The following is a 21,235-nucleotide window of genomic DNA, read 5'->3' as shown; positions in this document are numbered from 1 at the left end:
GCCCTGGGGATAATTTCAGTCACGTCGAGATTCAAGGAAGTTGTTACAGTTTTTACCTGTTCACTTTCATCCTCGTCGCTGCTGAGCTTCAGATCGTCCTCCAGCATCCTGCAAGAACAAACAAGTCACCATCCATTAAAACTGTCACTCACAAAATCTCCTTATTACATTTTTAATGATTTAGAAATACAGCAAGGTAGACAATAAGATGCAGGAGCGGAACTAGGCCATCTTGCCCCATCGAGTCTGCTTCACCATTTCAACATGGCTGATCCATTTCCCTCACCGCCCCAAAAGAGTGATAGAGTCACAAAGAAGCACAGCTCAGTAACAGGCCTGTCAGTGTCAAACCACTTAAACTGCCTACTCCCATCAACCTGCACCAGGGCCATCGCCCTCCACACCCCTACCATCCCCCATGCACGCATCCATACTTCTCTGAGCTACTGAAATCCAGCTTGCATGCACCACTTGTGCTGGCAGCTCATTCCACACTCTCACAAGCCTCTGAGTAAAGAGGTTTCTCCTCATGTTCCCCTTGAACTTTTCACCTTTCACCCTTAACCCATGACCTCTGGCTGTAGTCCAACCCAACCTCAGAGGAGAAAGCCTGCTTGTATTTACCCTATCTAAACCCCTCATATTTTTGTATACCCAGCCTTCTCCACATATCCCCAAGCCCTGACTAATCAGGAATCCATCAGCCTCTGTCTTAAGTATATCCAATGACTTGGCCTCCACAGCTGCCTGTGGTAACGAATTCCACAGATTCACCTGTCTAGCTAAAGAAACTCCCTCCATTTCCATTCTAAATGGTTGGTCCTCTATTCTGAGGCGGTTTCTTCTGGTCTTAGATTCCCTCATCACAGGAAACATCCTCTCTGGTCCACTCTATTGAGGCTTTTCAACATTCAATAGATCCCCCTCATTCCAGTGAGAATTCTGGTGAGCACAGGTCCAGAGCCATCAAACACTCCTCATATGATAAACCTTTCAATCCTTGAATCATTTTCGTGAATCTCCTTTGAATCCTCTCCAATGTCAGCACATCTTTTTGTAGATAAGGGGCCCAAAGCTTCTCACAATGGTCTAAAGTGAGGCCTCGCTAGTACATATGGTAACAGGTCTTTCTGGCTCAGTGAGCCCACACAGCCCCATCTAGACCCATGTGATGAATTAACCCACAAAACCTTACGTCTTTGGATTTTGAGAGGAAACCGGAGCACCCAGAGAAAACACACATGGTCACAGGGAGAAATTACTAAGTTTCTTATAGACAGCATTGGGAATTGAACCTGAGTCACTGGCACTGTAAAGCATTACGATAACCGCTATGCTATCGCACCACCCCCTTTGAGATGTTACAGTCATGAGAACTTAAGAAACATGAGAAAGAATAGACTATCAGCCCCTTGAGTGTGGCCACCATTCAGTCACGTCATGGCTGATCCAATGTATGCCTCAACATCATTTCCCCAGCTGTCTCTCTGTACCCTTTGATTCCACTGTGGTCCTAATATCTGTCCAACTGTGGTTGTGCATTCACACCTGTCTCAGGTAGAGAACTCCAAATTTTTAACCACACGCTCAGAAGAAATTAAGCTATATGGTTGCATATACGTTAGCTATATGATTGGGGTTCAAGTCCCACCACTGCCGATAAGGAGTTCATACATACTATCCATGGATACATGGGTTTCCCCGGATGCTCTGGTTTCCACCCACATTCCAACTATGTACAGGCTAGAGTTAGAAGTTATGGGCACATTATATTGGCCCAGAAGTATGGAAACAGTCACGGGCTGCCACCAACACATCCACAATGCAAGCATCACTCTTCACTGTCTGTTTTGATGTACAAGAGACAAATAAAGCTAATCTTCACAATCTTCCAAATAATTCCTCTCAATCTTTACTGAAGTTAGTAACCCATTATTCTCTAACTCTGGTCCCAACTTCTAGATACTCCCATTAGGGAAAACATTTTCTCAGCATTTAATCTGTCAGTCCCCCTCAGAATCCTTCTTTCAGATTCCAATTAGCCCAATCTATTCCAGCTTTCTTCATGAATGTATATTTATGCACTTTCATCACCATGTAATAATAGAGAATGACTAAGGTTCGGTTACCTCATTGAAGAATCTTCTACTCAGAATCAGAATTAGATTGAAATTGGTGTATTATTGTCACATGTACCAAGGTACAGTGAAAATCTTGTCTTGCACACTATTCATACAGATCAATTCATTACATAGTGTATTAAGGTACAACAAGGTAAAACAATAACAGAGTGCAGAATTAAGAGTAGCAGCTACAGAAAGAGTGCAGTGCTGGTAAACAATAAGGTGTAAGATCATAACGAGGTGGATTGCAAGGTGAAGAGTTTATTTTATTGTACAATAGGTCTGTTCAAGAGTCTGATAACAGTGGGATATAAGCTGTCCTTAAGCATGGCTATATATCACGACTGTGTTGTTTTGTGGCAGCAGAGATATAAAGTTACTACAGATTGCAAAATTTAATAACTAGTGCAAAAATGGAATGCCAAGGTAGTGATCATGGCTTCATGGACCATTCAAAAATCTGATAGCAGAGGAGAATCACAGAGTGTGATGAGTCTTCAGGCTCCTGTGCCTCCTCCCGATGGTAGTAATGAGAAAAGGGCATGTCTTGGATGGTGGGGGTCCTTTATAATGGATGACACCCTCTTGAAGATGTCCTGGGTGGTTAGTCTCTGCAAGAAATGGCTGAGACTATATTGTTTGGCAGCCTCTTGCAGTCCTGTATATTGGAGTCCATACCAAGCTGTACTGCAACCAGTCTCAATGTTCTCCACCACACATCTATAATAATTTGCAAGAGTCTTTAGTGATGTACAAAACCTTCTCAAAATCCTAGTGCAATGAAGCAAATGGCAAGCCTTCTTCATGATTGCATTAATGATTGACCAGGATAGATTTGATAAAATATTAACACTCAGGACACATAAATAATGCTGAAGGAACCCAGCAGGTCAGGCAGCATCTATGGAAATGAATAAACAGTCGACATTTCGGGCTGAGGCCCTTCATCAGGACTGGGAAGGAAGAGGGAAGAAGCCAGAATAAGAAGGCGGGGTGAGGGGAAGGAGGACAAACCAGAGAGACCCTTAAGGACAAGAAGGACCCAGCACTTTGAAGCTGCTTTCCCTTTTTATCACTGATCCCTCAATGAGGAGTGACCCCCAGACTTCCACTTCCTGAAGCCCAAAATCAATTCTATGGTCTTGCTGACACAAAGTGGGAAGTTGCTGCTGTGTGACTACTGAACCTTCAATATCCTATGTTAAGGGCTGTTTAATGATCCCCTTATCAAAACATTTAATCAATTTCATTCCACACCACTCAGACAGAGAATACAGAACATACAGCATTATATCTCAGTACAGGCCATTCAGCCCATGATGTTGCACCGAGCTTTTAACCTATTCTTTGATCAATCCAACCCTTCCCTCCATTTTACGATCAACCATATGCCTCTCTAAAAGCTTCATAAATGCCCTTAATATATCTGTCTCTACCATCATCCCTGGCAGCAGGTTCCACACACCCACCATTTTCTGTGTAAGAAATCGTACCTCTGACATCCCCCTTACACTTTCCTCCAATCACTTCAAAATTATGTCCCCTCATATTGGCCGTTTCCATCTTGGGAAAAAGTCCCTGTCTATCCACTCGAACTATGCCTTTAGTATTTTTAAACCTGTACCAAGTGACCTCTCTGCCCCCTTCACTCCAGAGAGAAAAGACCTTGGTCACTCAATCTATCCTTGTAAGTGTTTTCTAACAACTCTAACATATAGTAATGCTTTGGCCCAAAGCATGATATTGCAATTGTCAACAAACTATAATGGGATTGTAGCATTCTGTTCTTCAAGGTAAAATTACGTCAGCATAACTGGACACTCAACCCTTCCTCAAGGATTCATAGACCAGAAGATATAGGAGCAGAATTAGGCCATTTGGCCTTCTGCATTTGCTCTGCCATTTCATCAATTTCCTTCTCAGCCCCAATCTCCTGCCTTCTCCCTGCATCCCTTCGTGCCCTGACCAATCAATAATCTATCAACCTCTGCCTTAAATATGCATAAAACTCGGCCTCCACAGCTACCTGTAGCAAAGAGCTCCACAGATCCACCACTCTCTACCTGAAGAAGTTTATCATCTCTGCTATAAAAGCACACCTCTATATTCTGAGGTTGTATCCTCTGGTCTTAAGACTCTCCCACCATTGGGAACATCCTTCCAACATCTATTAAGGCCTTTCACAATTTGATCGGTTTCAATAAGGCCACCCTCATTTTTCTGAATTCCAGTTAATATAAGCCCAGAGCATCATAGGACATCATAGCTCTTCATAGGACAACTTGGAATCATTTTTGTGAATCTCCTTTGAACCCTCTCTAGATTCAGCACGTTCTTTCTAAGATAAGGGGCCCAAACACGCTCACAATACTCCAAGTGAGGCCTCACCAGTGCTTTATAAAATCTCAACATTACACCCTTGCTTCTATATTCTAGTCCTCTTGAAATGTATGCTAACATTGCATTTGTCTTCCTCACCACTGACTCAATCTGCAAATTAACCTTTAGGAAATCCTGCACAAGGACTCCCAAATCCTTTTGTGCGTCAGATTTCTGTATTTTCTTTCCATTTAGAAAATAGATAACTGATTCATTTCTTCTATCAAACTGTATGACCATACACTTCCTGACACTGTATTCCATCTGCCACTTCTTTGCCCATTCTCCTAATCCAAGTCCTTCTGTACCCTCCCTACTTCCTGAAAACTACCTGCCCCTCCACCTACCTTCATATTGTCTGCAAACTTTGCAACAAAGCCATCAATTCCATCATCAAAATCATGGACATATAATGTAAAAGGAATTGGTCCTAACACAGACCCCTGTGGAACACCACTAGTCACCAGCAACTAGCCAGAAAAGCCTCACTTCATTGCCACTATTTGCCTCTTGCCAATCAGTCACTGCTTTATCATGATCCATCCGATTGTTCCTATAATACCATGGGCTTGCAGTTTGTTAAACAGCCTCTTGTGAGGCACCTTGTCAACAGACTTCTGAAAATCCAAGTACACAACATCAACTGATTCTCCTTTGTCTATCCTGCTTGTTATTTCTTCATAAAGTTCAACAGATTTGTCAGGCAAGATTTTCCCCTGAGGAAACCATGCTGACAATGGTGTATTTTATCATGTGCCTCCAAGTACACTGAGACCTCATCCTTAATGATCAATTCTAACATCTCACTGTGGTCAGGTTAACTGGCCTGTAGTTTCCTTTCTTCTGCCTCTCTCCCTTCTTGAAAAGTGGAGTGACATTTGCAATTTTCCAGTCTTCTGGAACCATTTCAGAACCTAGTGATTTTTGAAAGATCATTACTAATGCTTCCACATACTTTTTATCCACCTCTTTCAGAAATCTGGGGTGTACCCTATCTGGTCCAGGTAACTTATCTACCTTCAGACCTTTCAGTTTTCTTTTAAGGATTCAAAGTACATTTTTATTAAGAAATGTATAAATTACACAACCTTGAGATTCGTCTGCTTATAGGCAGTCACAAAGCAAGAAACCCAAAGGACCGAATTTAAAAAAAGACCAACACCCAGCGTATGGAGAGAGAGGAAAAAAACACAAACCATGCAAACAACATTCCGAACCAAATTGATTCCATTGACCCAGAGCCTGGAGCGACCAGAGTAGACCATAGCCTTCATCACACAGAGGAGCAAATCACCTGGAAGCTCACAGAGCAGCTGGAGCAGTGCCGCAGAGAGAGGAGTAAACGTCGCAGTAGAGGCAGCAGAAATGGCCCAACATTGCCTCTTCTGTCCATCTGGGCCGGCATTTAAATCATCCAGTACATGCTCTCCAATGCAGGCAACGTCCTTATGTTCTAGAAAAATATAGCATCCTTTCCTGCCTCCCTAATTCCTTTACCAATTGCGTCCTTTCAGTGCCCTTTGGTTACCAGAGGTGAAATCACAGGAAAGCAGATCATGCTCCTCCAACACAGATGCAGACAGGTCATTTATTTTTGATCAGTTGCCACTTTAATTGAGCAGCAGCTGAAGGAGCTGGTAACTGGCTTAATCAGACCACCGTGACCCAGTAAGCTGGAGATCAGAATCTCAGAGGGCTATAGAATGGTTGATGAGTCAGTGCAAGAATCTTTGAGCATTAATGATTAGATGAATGAAGCAAATGGGCGAAGTATCAGCTAAGGATGTGCTAACATAGATGCAGTATACTGAGGAAAGATTACTGGCTTTGGAGGCGACTCAGAGGAAGCTCACTTAGCTGATTCTGGACATGAAGGGGTTGGTCCATGAGGTGAGATATATGTGCTGGAATTTAGAAGAATGAGAATGGTTCTTATAAAATAATGAAATGGATTGTCAAGATGGAGGCAGGAAAGTCATGAACACAAGAGATTCCACAGAGTTAACATTCTGGGTCTGGGCTGGCATAGTAGCGCCGCAGTTCGGGTAATTTTCACAGCTCCAGTGATCATGGATTCAGCTCCCACCGTTGCCTGTAAGAAGTTTGTACATTCTCCCTGTTACTACACAGGTTTCCTCCAGACACTTCAGATTCCTCCCACATCCCAAAGGCATATGTGTCCAAGTTAGTAAGTTGTGGGCTTGCAATGTTGGTGATGGAAGTGTGGTGACAACGGCAAGCTGACCCCAGCACACCCTCAGATTACATTGGCCATTGATGCAAACAACGCATTTCACGGTACGGTTCAATGTTTCTATGTCATCTACATGTGACAAATAAAGTTAATATTTAATTTTAATATCTTTCTTACACTAGAACTGGGCGTAGCTGGGTGGAAGAGGTGGACCCAGCAATGGGAAGGACATGGTGATTGAAAAGCAATCAAGAGAGTTTGAATAACACTGCTCATGAAGAAAGAAACAGTAAAGAGACACTGCCCGCCTCTCTCCCTGGAAAGCTACTTGGACACACTCTTCTTTCTGCACCAGTCTTCACCATGCCTCATTAGTCAGCACCAATCAAATGCTTTTCCTATCCTCTCTTGTGCCCCCCCACCCTTTGTTTCAATCTCCACTCCCCCCCCCCCAACTTCTCTTCAACTTGTCTTATTTACATCTTCTCCCATTTTTGAAGAAAGGAGCTGAAACTCACACACTGCCTGACCTGCTGAGCATTTCTGGCAGTGTCTGCTTATAGCTCAGATTTCCAACATTTGCAACAATTGATTTCAGAGTTAAAGGTTCAAAGTAAATTTACTATCAATTTGCATATACAGTATGTATGTCACGATATACTACCTTGAGATTTATTTTCTTGTAGGCATTCACAGCAGAACAAAGAAATACAACAGAATCAATGAAAAATCACATACAAAGAATGACAAACAACTAATGCGCAAAATACATAAACAATAAATAAACAAACAAGTAAATAAAAGCAGCAAGAGGAGTGCATGTTCTGGGTGGTGGGGGTCTTTGAGCATGGATGGTGCTTCCTTGTGGCAGCACTCTTTGGAAATGTGCTCAGTAATGGGAGGGCTTTGTCTGTGATGGACTAGGCTATATCCATCATTCTTTGTAGGCTTCTCCATTCTTGGGTATTGGTGTTTCCATACCTGTCCGTGATGTAACCCGTCAGGATTCTCTCCACTGTGCATCTATAGAAGTCTGTCACAATTTTAGATGACATGCCAAATCTGTGCAAATTTCTGACAGAGCAGAGGTGTTGTTGTGGCACTCACATGCTGGTCCCAGGATAAATTCTTTGACATGACAATGCCTTCCTCTGAGGGGGTTAACAGCGTTCAGAATGGTCTGCTCTGCTTCCCGATGAGAGAGAGGGCTGGTTGGAGCTGACGCTTTGCCAGCTGTGCAGCACGTGTGTCAAAATGTTCCAGATGTGCTTGCCTGAACTCCCAGCTGATCCCTGAATCCAGAGCCATTCTGTAATGTACTGGCTCCAGCGTACATTGTATCTGACCCCATCAATTTTACAGTGGCCATGATGAGCATACTTAATGTGGACTCATTCAGTCGAATGCATCGACCATTGTTAGTTAAATTAAAATAGTTCATTTATTTTATTTTTATTAATTAATAGCAATCTTCATTTGATTAACAGGAGTGTTTTAAGTAAATGTATTATTATTATTAAGTTTAACTTTAAGTCCAGGTTTTGAATGCTTTACATGCATTTCCTCCATTCTGAAAAGTTTGCAATTGTCAGAGACATCCAAAAAGAATGAAAGGCCCTTTAGCAACACACACAACGTGCTAGAGCAACTCAGCAGGACAGGAGACAGCTATGGAGAGGAATAAACTGTCAGTGTTTTTGTGTCCTGATGAAGGGTTTTGGTTCAACTTCTTATTCACCTCCATAGATGCTGCCTGACTTGTTGAATTCCTCCAGTATTTTGGATGTGAAGAATCTCTTGTGTTTCCCACTTGTTTTTCTCTCTCCGGTAGACTCTGGCAGGTTGTCATTTTGTCTATGCACATAAGGTAACCTTGTGAATACATGCCACAGTCAGCATTCACTTGTACATAAACACAAGAGGTTTGCAGATGCTGGAAATCCAGAGTTACAGATACAAAACCCTGGAGAGACTCAGCAGGTCAGGCAGTATCTATGGAAATTAATAAACAGTTGATGGTTCGATCTTAGACCCTAATGACCTGATAAACGGTCTCAGCCTGAAACAACATCTGCTTATTCACCTCCATAAATTCTGAGTTTCTTGTGCATTTTGCGCGAGTTACTTACATGTTGTGATCTTTTTAATTGACTTACTGAGCTAGAGAGTGGAATAGGCCCTTTTGGCACTTTGAGCTCTGCCGCCCAGCAATCTCCTGAATTTAATCCTAGCCTGATCTCAGGACAATTTACAATGGCCAATTAACCTGTTAACATGCATGTCTCTGGACTGTGAGAGGAAACAGGAGTGTCTGGAGGAAACTCATGTGGTCACAGGGAGAAAGTACAAACTCCTTACAGACAGTGACAAGAATTTTATACCAATTATACTAATATTATATACTTATTGTGTTTTTATGCTTATTGCAGTTTTTATGCTGCATCAGATCCAGAGTAATTATCATTTCATTCCCTTTACAGGAATGTACTGAAGAATTACAATAAACATTCTTGAATCTTTATGAGTCAAACATGTAAATTAATTGCTATTTATAATACTGAAAATACATTACACTGATTTTACTATGAATCTGCTGAAATGTAGCAAAGAAACATAAGATTTGTTTGTAAACAAATCTGGTCTTTGTCCAGGCTTTACAGAGCCCGGAAATGGATCAGATTAAGGAGGCAGATTTCCACTTCAATTACACAAAGTAGGATTGAGGCTGAAGTGCCTCTCATTAAGAAACAATTAGCAATTAAAGTAACAATCAATGATTAAGGCTAAGGCAATTTGACTGAAGCACCTTCAGGCTGGCTGTGGCTTTCACTGGGCAGGGTGGGAGCCAGTGCGATGAGGGAGGTTCGGGAAGGGATGAGGATAATCATTCCTCCCTGCACTGTGTCAGTGCAGTCACACACAGCATCCCACCCCCACCCAGCACACATGTACAACCTATCTGCGTGCCTCGCAACCCCCACTCACCAACTCACTGACACGCTGGTCACTTTTCATCTTTTATTGCTGCTGTTTCACATATTTATACAACTTCTTGTTTTATTATGATAGTGACAGTAACATTATACTGTCTTACATAAACATTTATCTCACACTTCATGTCAACCAGTAAATCTTCAGGCCATGTCACTCAGGGACTCACGCTAATATTATTTTGTGATGTTTGATATTCAATGTGTTGTTTGCTTGCTTTTTTGCTGTTTCTGCAATTTGTTCCTTTTTCAGTATTTGATGTTTTCTTGAATGGGTTCCATGGACTTTGTTTAGTGGCTGCCTGCGGGAGGATGAATCTCAGAGTTGTATTTTGTATAAATACTTTGATAATAAATGTACTTTGAATCTTTGAGTGTTTGTGCTGGATTACAATGTATGTGTTGTGTGCGACTATACCAAATGTACTGTGTTTTGCACCATAGCCCCAGAGGAACAACATTTTCTTTAGCTGTATACATGTATATGGTTAAATGGCAATAAAATTATACTTGAACTTAAACACCTCCACTGGCAGAGCACAGGAAAATGTCGTTGGAACAATTAATCTGTGAGGATTTATCCACTGAGTCTTCCTTTTCTACTTGAATCATTCTGCTCCTGAATTACCTTGTTCATTCTATGCTCAATGAAACATCTTCTCCCCGTGTCATAATCCAACCCTTCAGCGAGATGCAGGTGAGGAAATCAGCTCTGGAGGGAAATGGACAGCCAATGTTTCAGGCTAAAATGTCAGCTGTCCAATTCCGTTCACAAATGCTGCCTGATCTGCTGAGCTCCTCCAATAACTGGTGTGTCCACGTAATCTCCTTCAAAGGGCCCAGGTTCTACATGTTCAGTGAAGAGGGGCAGACTTGCTTGTTCTGCTTGCCTCTCAGTCTTTATATGTGTTTTCAACTAACCATCCATCAAGGCCAATGCGCCTTTTGACCATCCTCTGCGAGAGACTGTTGTTGAACTTATGATATTGAACATGTTTTATGGATGCACCTTGTATTCCTATTTCTTCCTCCCTTTCACATAGATAACGTAATGTAATCAGGTCCCCAAACTTCTGGCGAGCACTAACAAATAGTCTTTTAGAGAAGATTTGCTTTAGATTTCAAAGACTAGCTTCACTGTTGACATGTATTTTTACAAAAAACAAAGCTAAGGAGATTTGATGGAGGTATACAAAATTAGGAGGGGTACAGATAGGGTAAATGCAAGCAGGCTTTTTCCACTGAGGTTGGGTGGGACTAGAACAAAAGGTCATGGGTTATGGGTGAAAGGTGAAATGCTTAAGGGGAATATGAGGGGAAATTTAACTCAGTGGGTTGAGAGAGTGTGGAATAAGCTGCCAGCAAAAGTGGTGCATGCCAGCTTGATTTCAATATTTAAGATGTTTGGATAGGTTCATGGTTTGTAGGAGTATGGAGGGCTCTGATTCTGAGGCAGGACAATGGGATGAGGCAGTTTAGGTGGTTTGGCATGGACTAGATGGGCCAAAGGGCCTGCTTCTGTGCTGTACTTTGCTGCACCCTTTAACTCTAACAAAATATCGAAACATACAGTGAAATGCGTCGTTTGTGTTAACAACCAACACAGTCACAGGATGTGCTGGGGGCAGCCCACAAGTGTCGCTATGCTTGCTCACAATTTACTCACCGTTATTAAACCTTTGGAACATCAATGACTCTTTTTTTGCCATATCCCACTTTATTTTACCACTGGAATCTCAATGATCATTTCTAAATCACAGCACAGACACATCCTGGTTCCTGCCAAATCATTAAACCGGATTAGAATGAGCCGACAATCGATGGAGACACTGAAGTGGAGAAGCTCATTGTATTAGATCTCCCCCCTGTCTATCCTTTCGTTGCAAATGCCTGCTTACTGACTCTGACTCAAGGGGCAGCCTACAGCGCCCTCACCTCCCCACCCTGCTGTGCAATAAACCCATGATAGGAGGGCGGAGGGCTGAGTGAAGAAATTTAGTGAGGGTTTTGAACAGCGATAAGGAGGAGCCTTTTGTTTTGGAGCCTGCCAGTGTTAATGCAGTGAGGTAAAATGCAGCTACTTGGAACTTCCCAGGAGTTCCTTCTTTCACTGTATTGACATGCAGAATAAGTTCTATTCCCTGCACTTGTAAAGGTCACGCCCAAGCAATTCCTGTCAACTCTATACAAAGGGCCCAGATTCTGCAAGTTTAGTCAAGAGAAGCAGAATTGCGCGGTCTGTTTAATCCTCATTCTTTACTTGTGTTTTCAACTGACCACCCACCAAGGCCAAAGTGCCTTTTGACTGTCCTCAGCTAGAGACGGCTGTTGAATGCTGGTGCCTAAGCCTATTGAAGGTGCCCTGGGTTTGACAGCTTCACAATTGCCCTGCTCCTGTCTCAATCAGCCCCCAGTCATTTACCGGGCAAGAATGTGCGAGGAACCTGCGTGCAAGGATCTCCCGCAAAGATTTCTCAAGTTAAAAGTACTGTGGCTGCATTGAGGTGGGAGGAGGGGAGGAAAAGCTGCAGAGGTCTGCAATCTCAGCCAGCTGCATCATGGGCACTCTCCTCCCCTGCACTGAAGGCATTTTCAAAAGGTGAAGCCTCAGTCGATTATTAAGGTCACTCACTATCCAGGTTATGCCTTTTTCTCATTGCTGCCATCAGAGAGGAAGCACATACACTCAAAGACTCAGCAACTATTTCCCCTCTGCCGTCAGATTTCTGAACAGACAATAAACCAATTCATCCCTCACCATTTTTTCCTTTCTTGCTCTCTTTCTGCACCAGATGTCAGCTCATCCAGGAGGAGGAAAATTCTGATCTCAAACCTCCACTGTTATACCCACTCATGGGGAAGGCTTCGAGGGCAAACCCAGAGGGGAAAATCCAGAGCTGGAGTCCCTAAGGCTCAATGCTGACTGACAACTCTTGCGACGCTGCTGGTACCAAACTGCATCAGTCTCATCAGATGCGTGGAGAGCGGGAGCTTGCTACATGGGCGACAGCTTGCTCTCCATATTATACTGCCCAGGCTTGCGTATCTAGGCAGCTAGGATACAATACCAAAAACACAAAATACCCTGCAGATGCTGGGGTCAAAGCATCACGCACAACATGCTGGAGGACCTCAGCAGGTCTGGTAGCATCCGTGGAAACGAACAGTCAACGTTTTGGGCCGAGACCCTTCATCAGGACTGAAGAGGGAGGGGGCAGGAGTCCTATAAAGAAGGTGGGAGGAGGGTAGGAAGGAGAAGGCTGGTAGGTGCCAGGTGAAAAACCAGTAAGCGTCCATAGTGCTTTCCCCTTACGCACCTTTCCTGCCTATCCCCTCCCCCACCCCTTGATCTTTCCCCTCACTGGTTTTTCACCTGGCACCTACCAGGCTTCTCCTTCCCACCCTCCCCCCACCTTCTTTCTAGGGCCCTGACTGCTCGTTTCCACGGATGCTGCCCGACCTGCTGAGTTCCTCCAGCATGTTGTGCGTGTAGGATAAAATATCCATGGTCAATTCTGACCGATATAGGCCTCTCTCCCTCAGATATAAAACTAAAAATTACATTTATAGTTTTTATGAATTTATATATGTATAAAACTAAAAATTACAATTATACTTTGTATTTTTATTGTAATTAATTTAGTGTTTACATATAATATATAAAAATTATATTCAATAATTTATGTATTGCAATGTACTGCTGCCACAAATCAACAAATTTCATGACATATGCCAGTTATTTTAAACCTGATTCTGATTTTGAAGCCCTTATGATCCATTAAGGAATCAAAAAAAAAGCCCCACAGCAGTGTCTGCAAACTGTTTCCTTTCCCAAAGACGGGATATTAAATAAACCCAAAGTCCGGTACTTGATTGCCTCTTACTTAAGCGGTGCTGAACTCACGTGAGATCGCTAATCATGACTGTCAGTCACAAGGATTCAATAAAAAGTGTCACGCACCTGTTTTTTTTTGTACAACTCCTGTTTTATGTTAGCTGGCCACAAGTGTTGTGGGAAAATGAAATGCAGAAAGCACAAATTTTGTTGCCGCAATTTACTTCTCAAATGTCATAAGGTATATTATTCTTCTTCTGTTCAAATAATCAGGCAATTCTTTCATTAAAAAGGAAAATGAGAGCAGGACAAATTATGTGAGGCTCCATGCAGTCTTGGAAATTCCAAGGAAACACGCTGAGGGAAGAAGGGAGTGAGGAGCGTGGAACAACTGAAAGTGGCAGTGGACTCCGACAGCTTAGACTGGTATGTCATCAAAGCTTCTAGCGAACTTCACTGACCTCCATGCTGGATTACACAGACTACGGGCTTACTTTCAATGACTCTACAATATGTTTTCTATATTATTTATTACTTATTTATTATTTATTCTTTGTTTTACTTTTTGTATTTGCACAGTTTGTCATTTTTTGCACATTGGTTGTTTGACTGTCTTTGTTTGTGTGTAGTTTTCATTGATTCTATTGTGTTTCCTTGTAATTACTGTGAATTCCAGCAGGAAAACAAATCTCGGGGTAGTATATGGTGACATATACGTATTTTGATAATAAACTTACTTGGAAATTTCTACACAATACAAAGTTCAAAGCATTCTAATTGGTTGCATCATCATCTGGTATGGAGGGGACACTGCACAGGATTGGAGAAAGTTGCTGTAGGGTTTTAAACTCAGCCACAGCCATCACAGGCCCTAGTTTCCCCACCATCAAGGACATTATCAGAAGGTGATGCCTGATAAAGCCAGCATCCATCATTAAGGTCCCCCACCACCCAGGACACGTCCTCTTCTCATTGCGACCACCAGGGAAGAATTAAAATAACCTGAAAACACACACTCACTATTTTAAGAATGGCTTCTTTCCCTCTGCTGTCAGATTGAAGACAGGACAAAGAACCCAAGAGCTCTATTTTGCAGTACATTTTAGCACTGTATTCCTGCTGCTAAACAGCAAATTTCTCAACATACTGCACTGTTAGTAATAAAAAACCTGACTCTGATTCCCAGGTTCAGGTCCCAACCGATGTGTCATTCAGGAGACACTATGGATCCCCAGATAAGCAGGAAAATTCATGTCCAACATGAGGTCACTTCTGTGACCTTGCCCTTCTTCACCATGCAAAGGCAGTACGGTAGCATAGTGATTAGCACAAAGCTTTACAGTACCAGCACCCCGGGTTCATTTCTCACTGCTGGTCTGTAGAAGGGTTGTATCTTCTCCCTGTGGCCACTTACCTCCAGCTGCTCCAGTTCCCTCCCACATTCCAACGACATAGCAGCTGGTCGGTTAATTGGTCATTGTAAATTGTCCCATGATTATGCTAGGGTTAAATCAGGGGTTAAGCTGGCCGGTAGTGCAGTGACGTATGTGCCGGACTTCGAGGCCAGTGGTCCTGGGTTCAAATCCGGCCGGCCACTTGTACGCTTTCCATCTGGGGAGTGTCAAGCCGGCAACTTGGCCTTGTAATAAACAGATAAACGCTGTGGAAATGCCGAAGCTTGCTGCTCAATGCACCACAGGGCGCGGAGAGGAACAACGAAAACTGGGGCCACTGGATTGTGTGGCTGAAGGGCCTATTGTATCTCAATAAATAAATAAATGCAGTTTGATGCTATTACTTTCTAAATTTCAAAAATAGATTTTATTCATGATAAAAAATCACTATTTTGTTTATAATACTTAATTTTGTCTATACATCTGTAAAAGAACCATTGCAAATTTTACAATATTATGTATACAATTTTCTTTAGAAAAGTACTTATATGTTCTATGTTCAATTAAGAAACTCTTCAATAGATATAGATGACAGAAAAATGAAGGGCTATGTAGGAGCAAAGGGTTAGATTGATCTTAGAATAAGTTATAAGGTTGCTACAACATGTTGGGCCAAAGATTACTGTGTTGTAATGTTCTATGTTCTAAACAGGGCCACATATTACATTCATTGTCAGTACATTATATGGTATAAACTTTAAAGAGAGAAAAACAATGCAAACTGTTGCCATGACATGGTCCCCAGAGGTGATAACCCTTTCATTGTTTGACGGGTTTCCCCACCCAGCAACCATCCTCTGTGTGCAGTAGCAGAAGAGGCCTAGGCTGTGGTTCTCCCCCACAGTTTAAAGCACAAAGTAAGTTTAGTATTGGCTGCTCTGAGCCTCAGTATGTCCCTCAACACGTATTCTTACAGCCTGGACTTGCCAGGTGGCAGCGTTTCCTTAGCTGAACTCCAGTCATAGAATCCTCGAGTCACAGAGCACTAAAACACTGAAACGTGCCCTTCAGCCCATCTAGTCCCTACCAAACTATTAATCTGCCTAGTCCCATTGACCCGCATCAGGGGCATAACCCTCTATTCCCTTCCCATCAGTGCCCTATCCAAATTTTTCTGAAAAATTGAAATCAAGCTTGCATTCACCAATGGTTCCCTTAAACATATCACTTTTTACCCTTAATCCATGACCTTTAGGTCTAGTCTCGCCCAACCTCATTGGAAAAATCCAGCTTGCATTTACCCGATCTCCCTACACCTCTCAATTTTGTATAGCTCTACCAAGTCCCCTCTCATTCTCCTACGCTGCAGGGAATAAGTCCTGGTGTAGCACTGCTGCAACCAAGCACAACGCAGGCCTGAAGAGCTTCTCTCTGGTATGTCTCAGCCTGTAGGATGCAACAGCTGATTCTCCAAGTTCATATACCTCACTCTTTGTCAGAATTAGCATCAGAATTCAGAATCAGGTTTAATATCACCATCAGATATCATGAAATCTCATGCGCTACATTGCAATATGTAATAATAACTATAAATTACAGTAAGAACTATTATATATAGATAGATAGATAATTAAATTAAGTAAATAGATCAAAAAGAGAGTAAAAAAGAGAACAGAAGCGAGGTAGTGCATATGGGTTCATTGTCCATTCAGAAATCTGATGGCAAAGGGGAAGAAGCTGTTCCTAAAATGTTGAGTGTGTGTCTTCAGGCTCCTGTACCTCCTCTGCAATAGTAGCAATGAGAAAAGAGCACGTCCTGGGTGATACGGGGCCTTAATGATGGATGTTGCCTTTTGAGGCATCAGCTTTTGAAGGAGTCCTCGATGCTGGGGACACTAGTGCCAGTGGTGGGGCTGGCTGGAGTTGATAAGTTTCTGCAGCTTTTTCTGGTCCTGTGTGGTGGGTCCTCCATACCAGTTTGCCAGGGAACGACCACTTTTGCCTGACATCCCTCTCAAGCTTTTGCTTTCATCTGCATGTCTAGGCTGGTAGTTTAGGCAACACCACGTTACCATAGACCGGGGGTCGGCAACCCGCGGCTCCGGAGCCACATGCGGCTCTTTTACCTCGGTGCTGCGGCTCCCTGTTGCTTTGGGAAATAATTGGTCTTTTGCAGCATCCGCGCCCATGGGGGCCAGGTTGAGGGAGGCTTAAAAGCAAGGCTGTTTAGTTCGAATAAAGTTATTCGACTGCAGTTTACTGACTGCGTGAGCACAACGCTACAACGTGTTTATATCGCTATTAATATACGTCACCACTGCCAATACCTGACACCCGTCAGTGCGCGATTTCTTTAATTTTTCGATCCAAGGTAGGCCAACTATGGAGAATTCTAAAAAAAGAAAAGTGACTGAAGAAAACAAAACGTTTAATGATACGTGGACAGATTCATTTGCTTTCACTGTTGACGAGACTGGTTTACCAGTATGCTTAATATGCAATGAGAAACTAGCAAACAGCAAAAAGTCAAATGTTGCAAAGCATTTCTAGAATAAACACGCAGCCTTTGCTCAAAAATATCCGGATGGAGATGAGAGAAAAAAAGCCGTTTCGGAACTGATGCGGAAGGTTGATCTGAGCAAAAATCATTTCAAGCAATGGATGAAGTCCGGAAAACCAACGACATACGCTAGTTATATTGCCGCTCAGGAAATAGTCAGGCACGGGAAGCAGTTTACAGATGGTGAATATATAAAAGAATCTTTCATTAAGATTTCAGAACATCTATTCACGGACTTTAAAAACTAGAGTGAAATTGTGCAGAAAATCAGGGATATGCCCCTCTCTGCAAAGACTGTCAAAGACAGAACCATAAAAATGGCAGAAGACATCACAAGACAGCAAATTAAAGACATCAATTCAGCTGTGGCCTACTCGATTGCCTGTGACGAGTCTAAAGACAAAGGTGATATTGAACAAATAGCGTTGTTCTGCCGGTATGTAAACTCTGCCGGGCCACAGGAAGAACTGATTGAGTTGATACCTCTGAAAGACCAAACACGGGGGGGGGGGGGGGGGGGGAAGGACATCTGTGAGGCTGTCTTGAATTGTTTAAGAGCCAAAGGAATAAAGACTACCCACCTGGTGTCAGTAGCTACTGATGGGGGCACCGAATATGACGGGAACGCACAAGGGAATTGTGGCTTTACTGCAGAAGTCGCTGGACAGAAAGCTGCTGATTTTTCACTGCATCTTGCACCAAGAGGCACTGTGCGCTCAAACATTTCCTCCGGAATGCACAGAAGTAATGGATGTTGTCATTCAGATTGTCAATAAAATAATGGCAAAAAGTTTAAATCACCGTCAATTCCGTTTGTTACTGGACGAGCTGGAAAGTGCATATTCTGATCTCCTGCTGCACAACAAAGTCCGGTGGCTGTCCAGAGGGGAGGTGCTGAAATGCTTTGTCGCGTGTCTGGAAGAAGTGAAAACTTTCCTGGGCAGCAAAGGGCTGGAAAAGCTACCCTTCATGGTAGACATGACAGCGCACCTGAACACGCTGAACACAGCTCTTCAGGGGAAATGACGTACAGCCCTACACATGTTGGAGGAGTTTTGGCATTCGAGCGCAAGTTGACAGTGCTTCCCAGAGATTGACAGAAAGGTACTTTGTCTCACTTCCCCAATTTGAGAGAGTACAAACAAGGTCATGACATGATAAGTTCGGAGTATTTACATTCTGCAATCATCGCGATGCAAACATCGTTTGGGAAACGCTTCTGTGAGTTCAGAGAGGAAAAAAACACATTATCCTTCCCGGTCACTCCCCCAAGCATCGATTCATCTCTACTGAATACGACTGCATTGGCAGGTGTGAGTCAACCTGATCTTGAGATGGAACTGGCCGAAATAGCCGACAAAGACATATGGGTGTCCAAGTTTAGACGCTTGACAGCAGACCTTGAAGATGTTGCCCGTCAGAAGGCCGTTCTTGCTCAGAATCACAAATGGAGTGATATTGAAAACCTTCCAAAACCGGACAAACTTGTGTTCGAAACATGGAATGCTATCCCCGACATTTATGTAAACATTAAAAAGTATGCGCTTGGAGTCCTGTCGATTTATGTATGTGAGCAGGTGTTCTCCAACATGAACTTTATTAAAAACAAACATCACGCACACCTCACAGATGACAGCTTGCGATCCTGTGTAAAGATGAAGGTGACGTCATACAGCCCTGATGTGCAGATGCTGTGCGCTGAGGTCCAGGAGCAGAAATCCCATTAACCAAGTATGATACATATTTTAATTGCCTATTATTTTAGGAATATTCATATTTTTTCATTGTTCAGTGAAATAGTCCTTTTATTTTTCAGGTTGACAGCTGGCTGACGTTATTTTTGGTTTGCTGCTGGCGGAAAACTTAAGTTCAGCGTTTTTCATAAATACAAGAAGGACTCAAATAGACGTTGAGTATTTTACTTAAAAGTAACCTTCAACCCAACGTCTTTTTTTCGGAGTTCAAAATGTTTTTGTTGCATGCAGAAATGTAATTTCGTTTTCTCTGCAGGAGTTCATCAATTTCATAAATGCAACACATTATAGTTTGTTTATACATAGCATAAAGGCAAAAAAAAACGTTGTATGCAGTGTTATTTCATTTTAAATGTCAAACGGGTTTTGCGGCTCCCAGTGTTTTCTTTTCTGTGGGAAACGGGTCCAAGTGGCTCTTTCAGTGGTAAAGGTTGCTGACCCCTGCCATAGACGATACAATATTACATACGCCACACCACAATACACAGACCACACCAAATTATGCACAAAACACCATATTATACACACCACATTACACAGACCTCACTACATTATACATACCATAGCACAATACACCGTCTGCACTACATTACATACACACCACATTACAAAGACCGCAGTACATTACACATACCATAGCACAATACACCGTCTGCACTACATTACATACACACATTACACAGACTGCAGTACATTACATACACCATAGCACGATACACAGTCTGCACTATGTTACTGTGGTGTACATATACCTGTCTGGACACGCCCCCTGCTGACTGCTCCTGTGGCTCCTCCCACAGACCCCGGTATAAAGGCAATTGAGGCCTGAGCCCAGCCTCTCAGTCTCCAGGATGTAGTATGGTGGTCACTCACTGCTTGTTCCTTCTTCCAGTCAATAAAAGCTGATATCTCACCTTACGTCTCGGAGTGAGTTATTGATGGTGCATCAGTTACACACTCATTACACAGACTGCACTAAATTACACACACCATAGCACAATACACAGTCGGCATTACATTACCAATCCACACTGCATTACACAGACTGCAGTACATTACACACTCCAGCACAATACACAGTCCATACTACATTACACACACACCACATTACACAGACTGCACTAAATTACATATGCCACACTGTTTTACACAGACCATACAATAAGGAATATTGGGCAATTCTGGTCACCACATCACAGGAAGGATGTGGAGCCTTTAGAAAAGATGCAGAGGAGGTTTACCAGGATGCTGCCTGGATTAGAGGACGTGCTATAATGAGAGGTTGGACAAACTTGGGCTGTTTTCTCTGGAGCAGCAGAGACAGAGGGGAGATCTGATAGAAGTCTATAAGAGTAGAAAAAACATAGATAGAGAGTCAGACTCTTTGCTCCAGGGAGAAATATTAAATACTAGAGGACATGCATTTAAGGCGAGAATGGGAAAGCTGAAAGGAGATGTTTGGGTTATGTTATGCTATACAGAAAGTAGTGGATGCTCGGAGCAGACTGCTGGAGGATTGGAGGTACAGTAGTGACATTTAGAAGGCTGCATGAATGAAGGGAAATAGATCATGTTCAGGCAGAAGAGATTCAGTTTAATTCAACATTGTGTTGAGCACAGACATTGGAGGCCAAAGGGTCTGTTCCTGTGACATAGTGGTCTACATGATCTTTACTATGAAATACTCTTGGGTGGCAAAAGTACAACTTCTGGTGAAGTACTGAGGCGCTGTTGAATTGTCAACTGCACTTCCTTTCAAGCACTGGGTGCCACGGTAGCGTGGTGGTTAGCACAATCGCTTTACAGCGCCAACAATCACTGATCTGGGTTCAGTTCCCAGCACTGTCTGTCGGGAGCTGGTACGTCCTCCTCCTGACTGCGCGGCTTTCCTCTGGTTGCTCCAGTTCCTCCCACATTCCAAAGTCAGACGGCTAGATTTAGTAATTTGCGGGCATGCTGTGTGTGACAATATCATGAAGATTCTCCCCCACCCTGTTCATGAACTG

The 21,235-nt window shown here is 42.8% G+C and overlaps 1 protein-coding gene across 6 annotated transcripts in view; it reads right to left on the bottom strand.

The window, feature by feature from the left end:
- The window catches only part of aff2 (AF4/FMR2 family, member 2), a 690,205-nt gene that overhangs the window by 181,334 nt on the left and 487,636 nt on the right, over positions 1-21,235 (bottom strand). For all 6 annotated transcript variants that reach the window (XM_059976692.1, XM_059976694.1, XM_059976693.1 and 3 more), the window contains one exon: positions 57-108. In XM_059976692.1, coding sequence (XP_059832675.1) covers positions 57-108 — 52 coding nt within the window. The remainder of the gene's footprint in view (positions 1-56; positions 109-21,235) is intronic.

The sequence above is a fragment of the Hypanus sabinus genome, chromosome 8 (assembly GCF_030144855.1).
Source record: "Hypanus sabinus isolate sHypSab1 chromosome 8, sHypSab1.hap1, whole genome shotgun sequence".
NCBI classification, from domain to species: Eukaryota; Metazoa; Chordata; class Chondrichthyes; order Myliobatiformes; family Dasyatidae; genus Hypanus; species Hypanus sabinus.
Note: the sequence above shows the minus strand (reverse complement) of the source record. Positions and strands in the feature narration are given on the sequence as shown.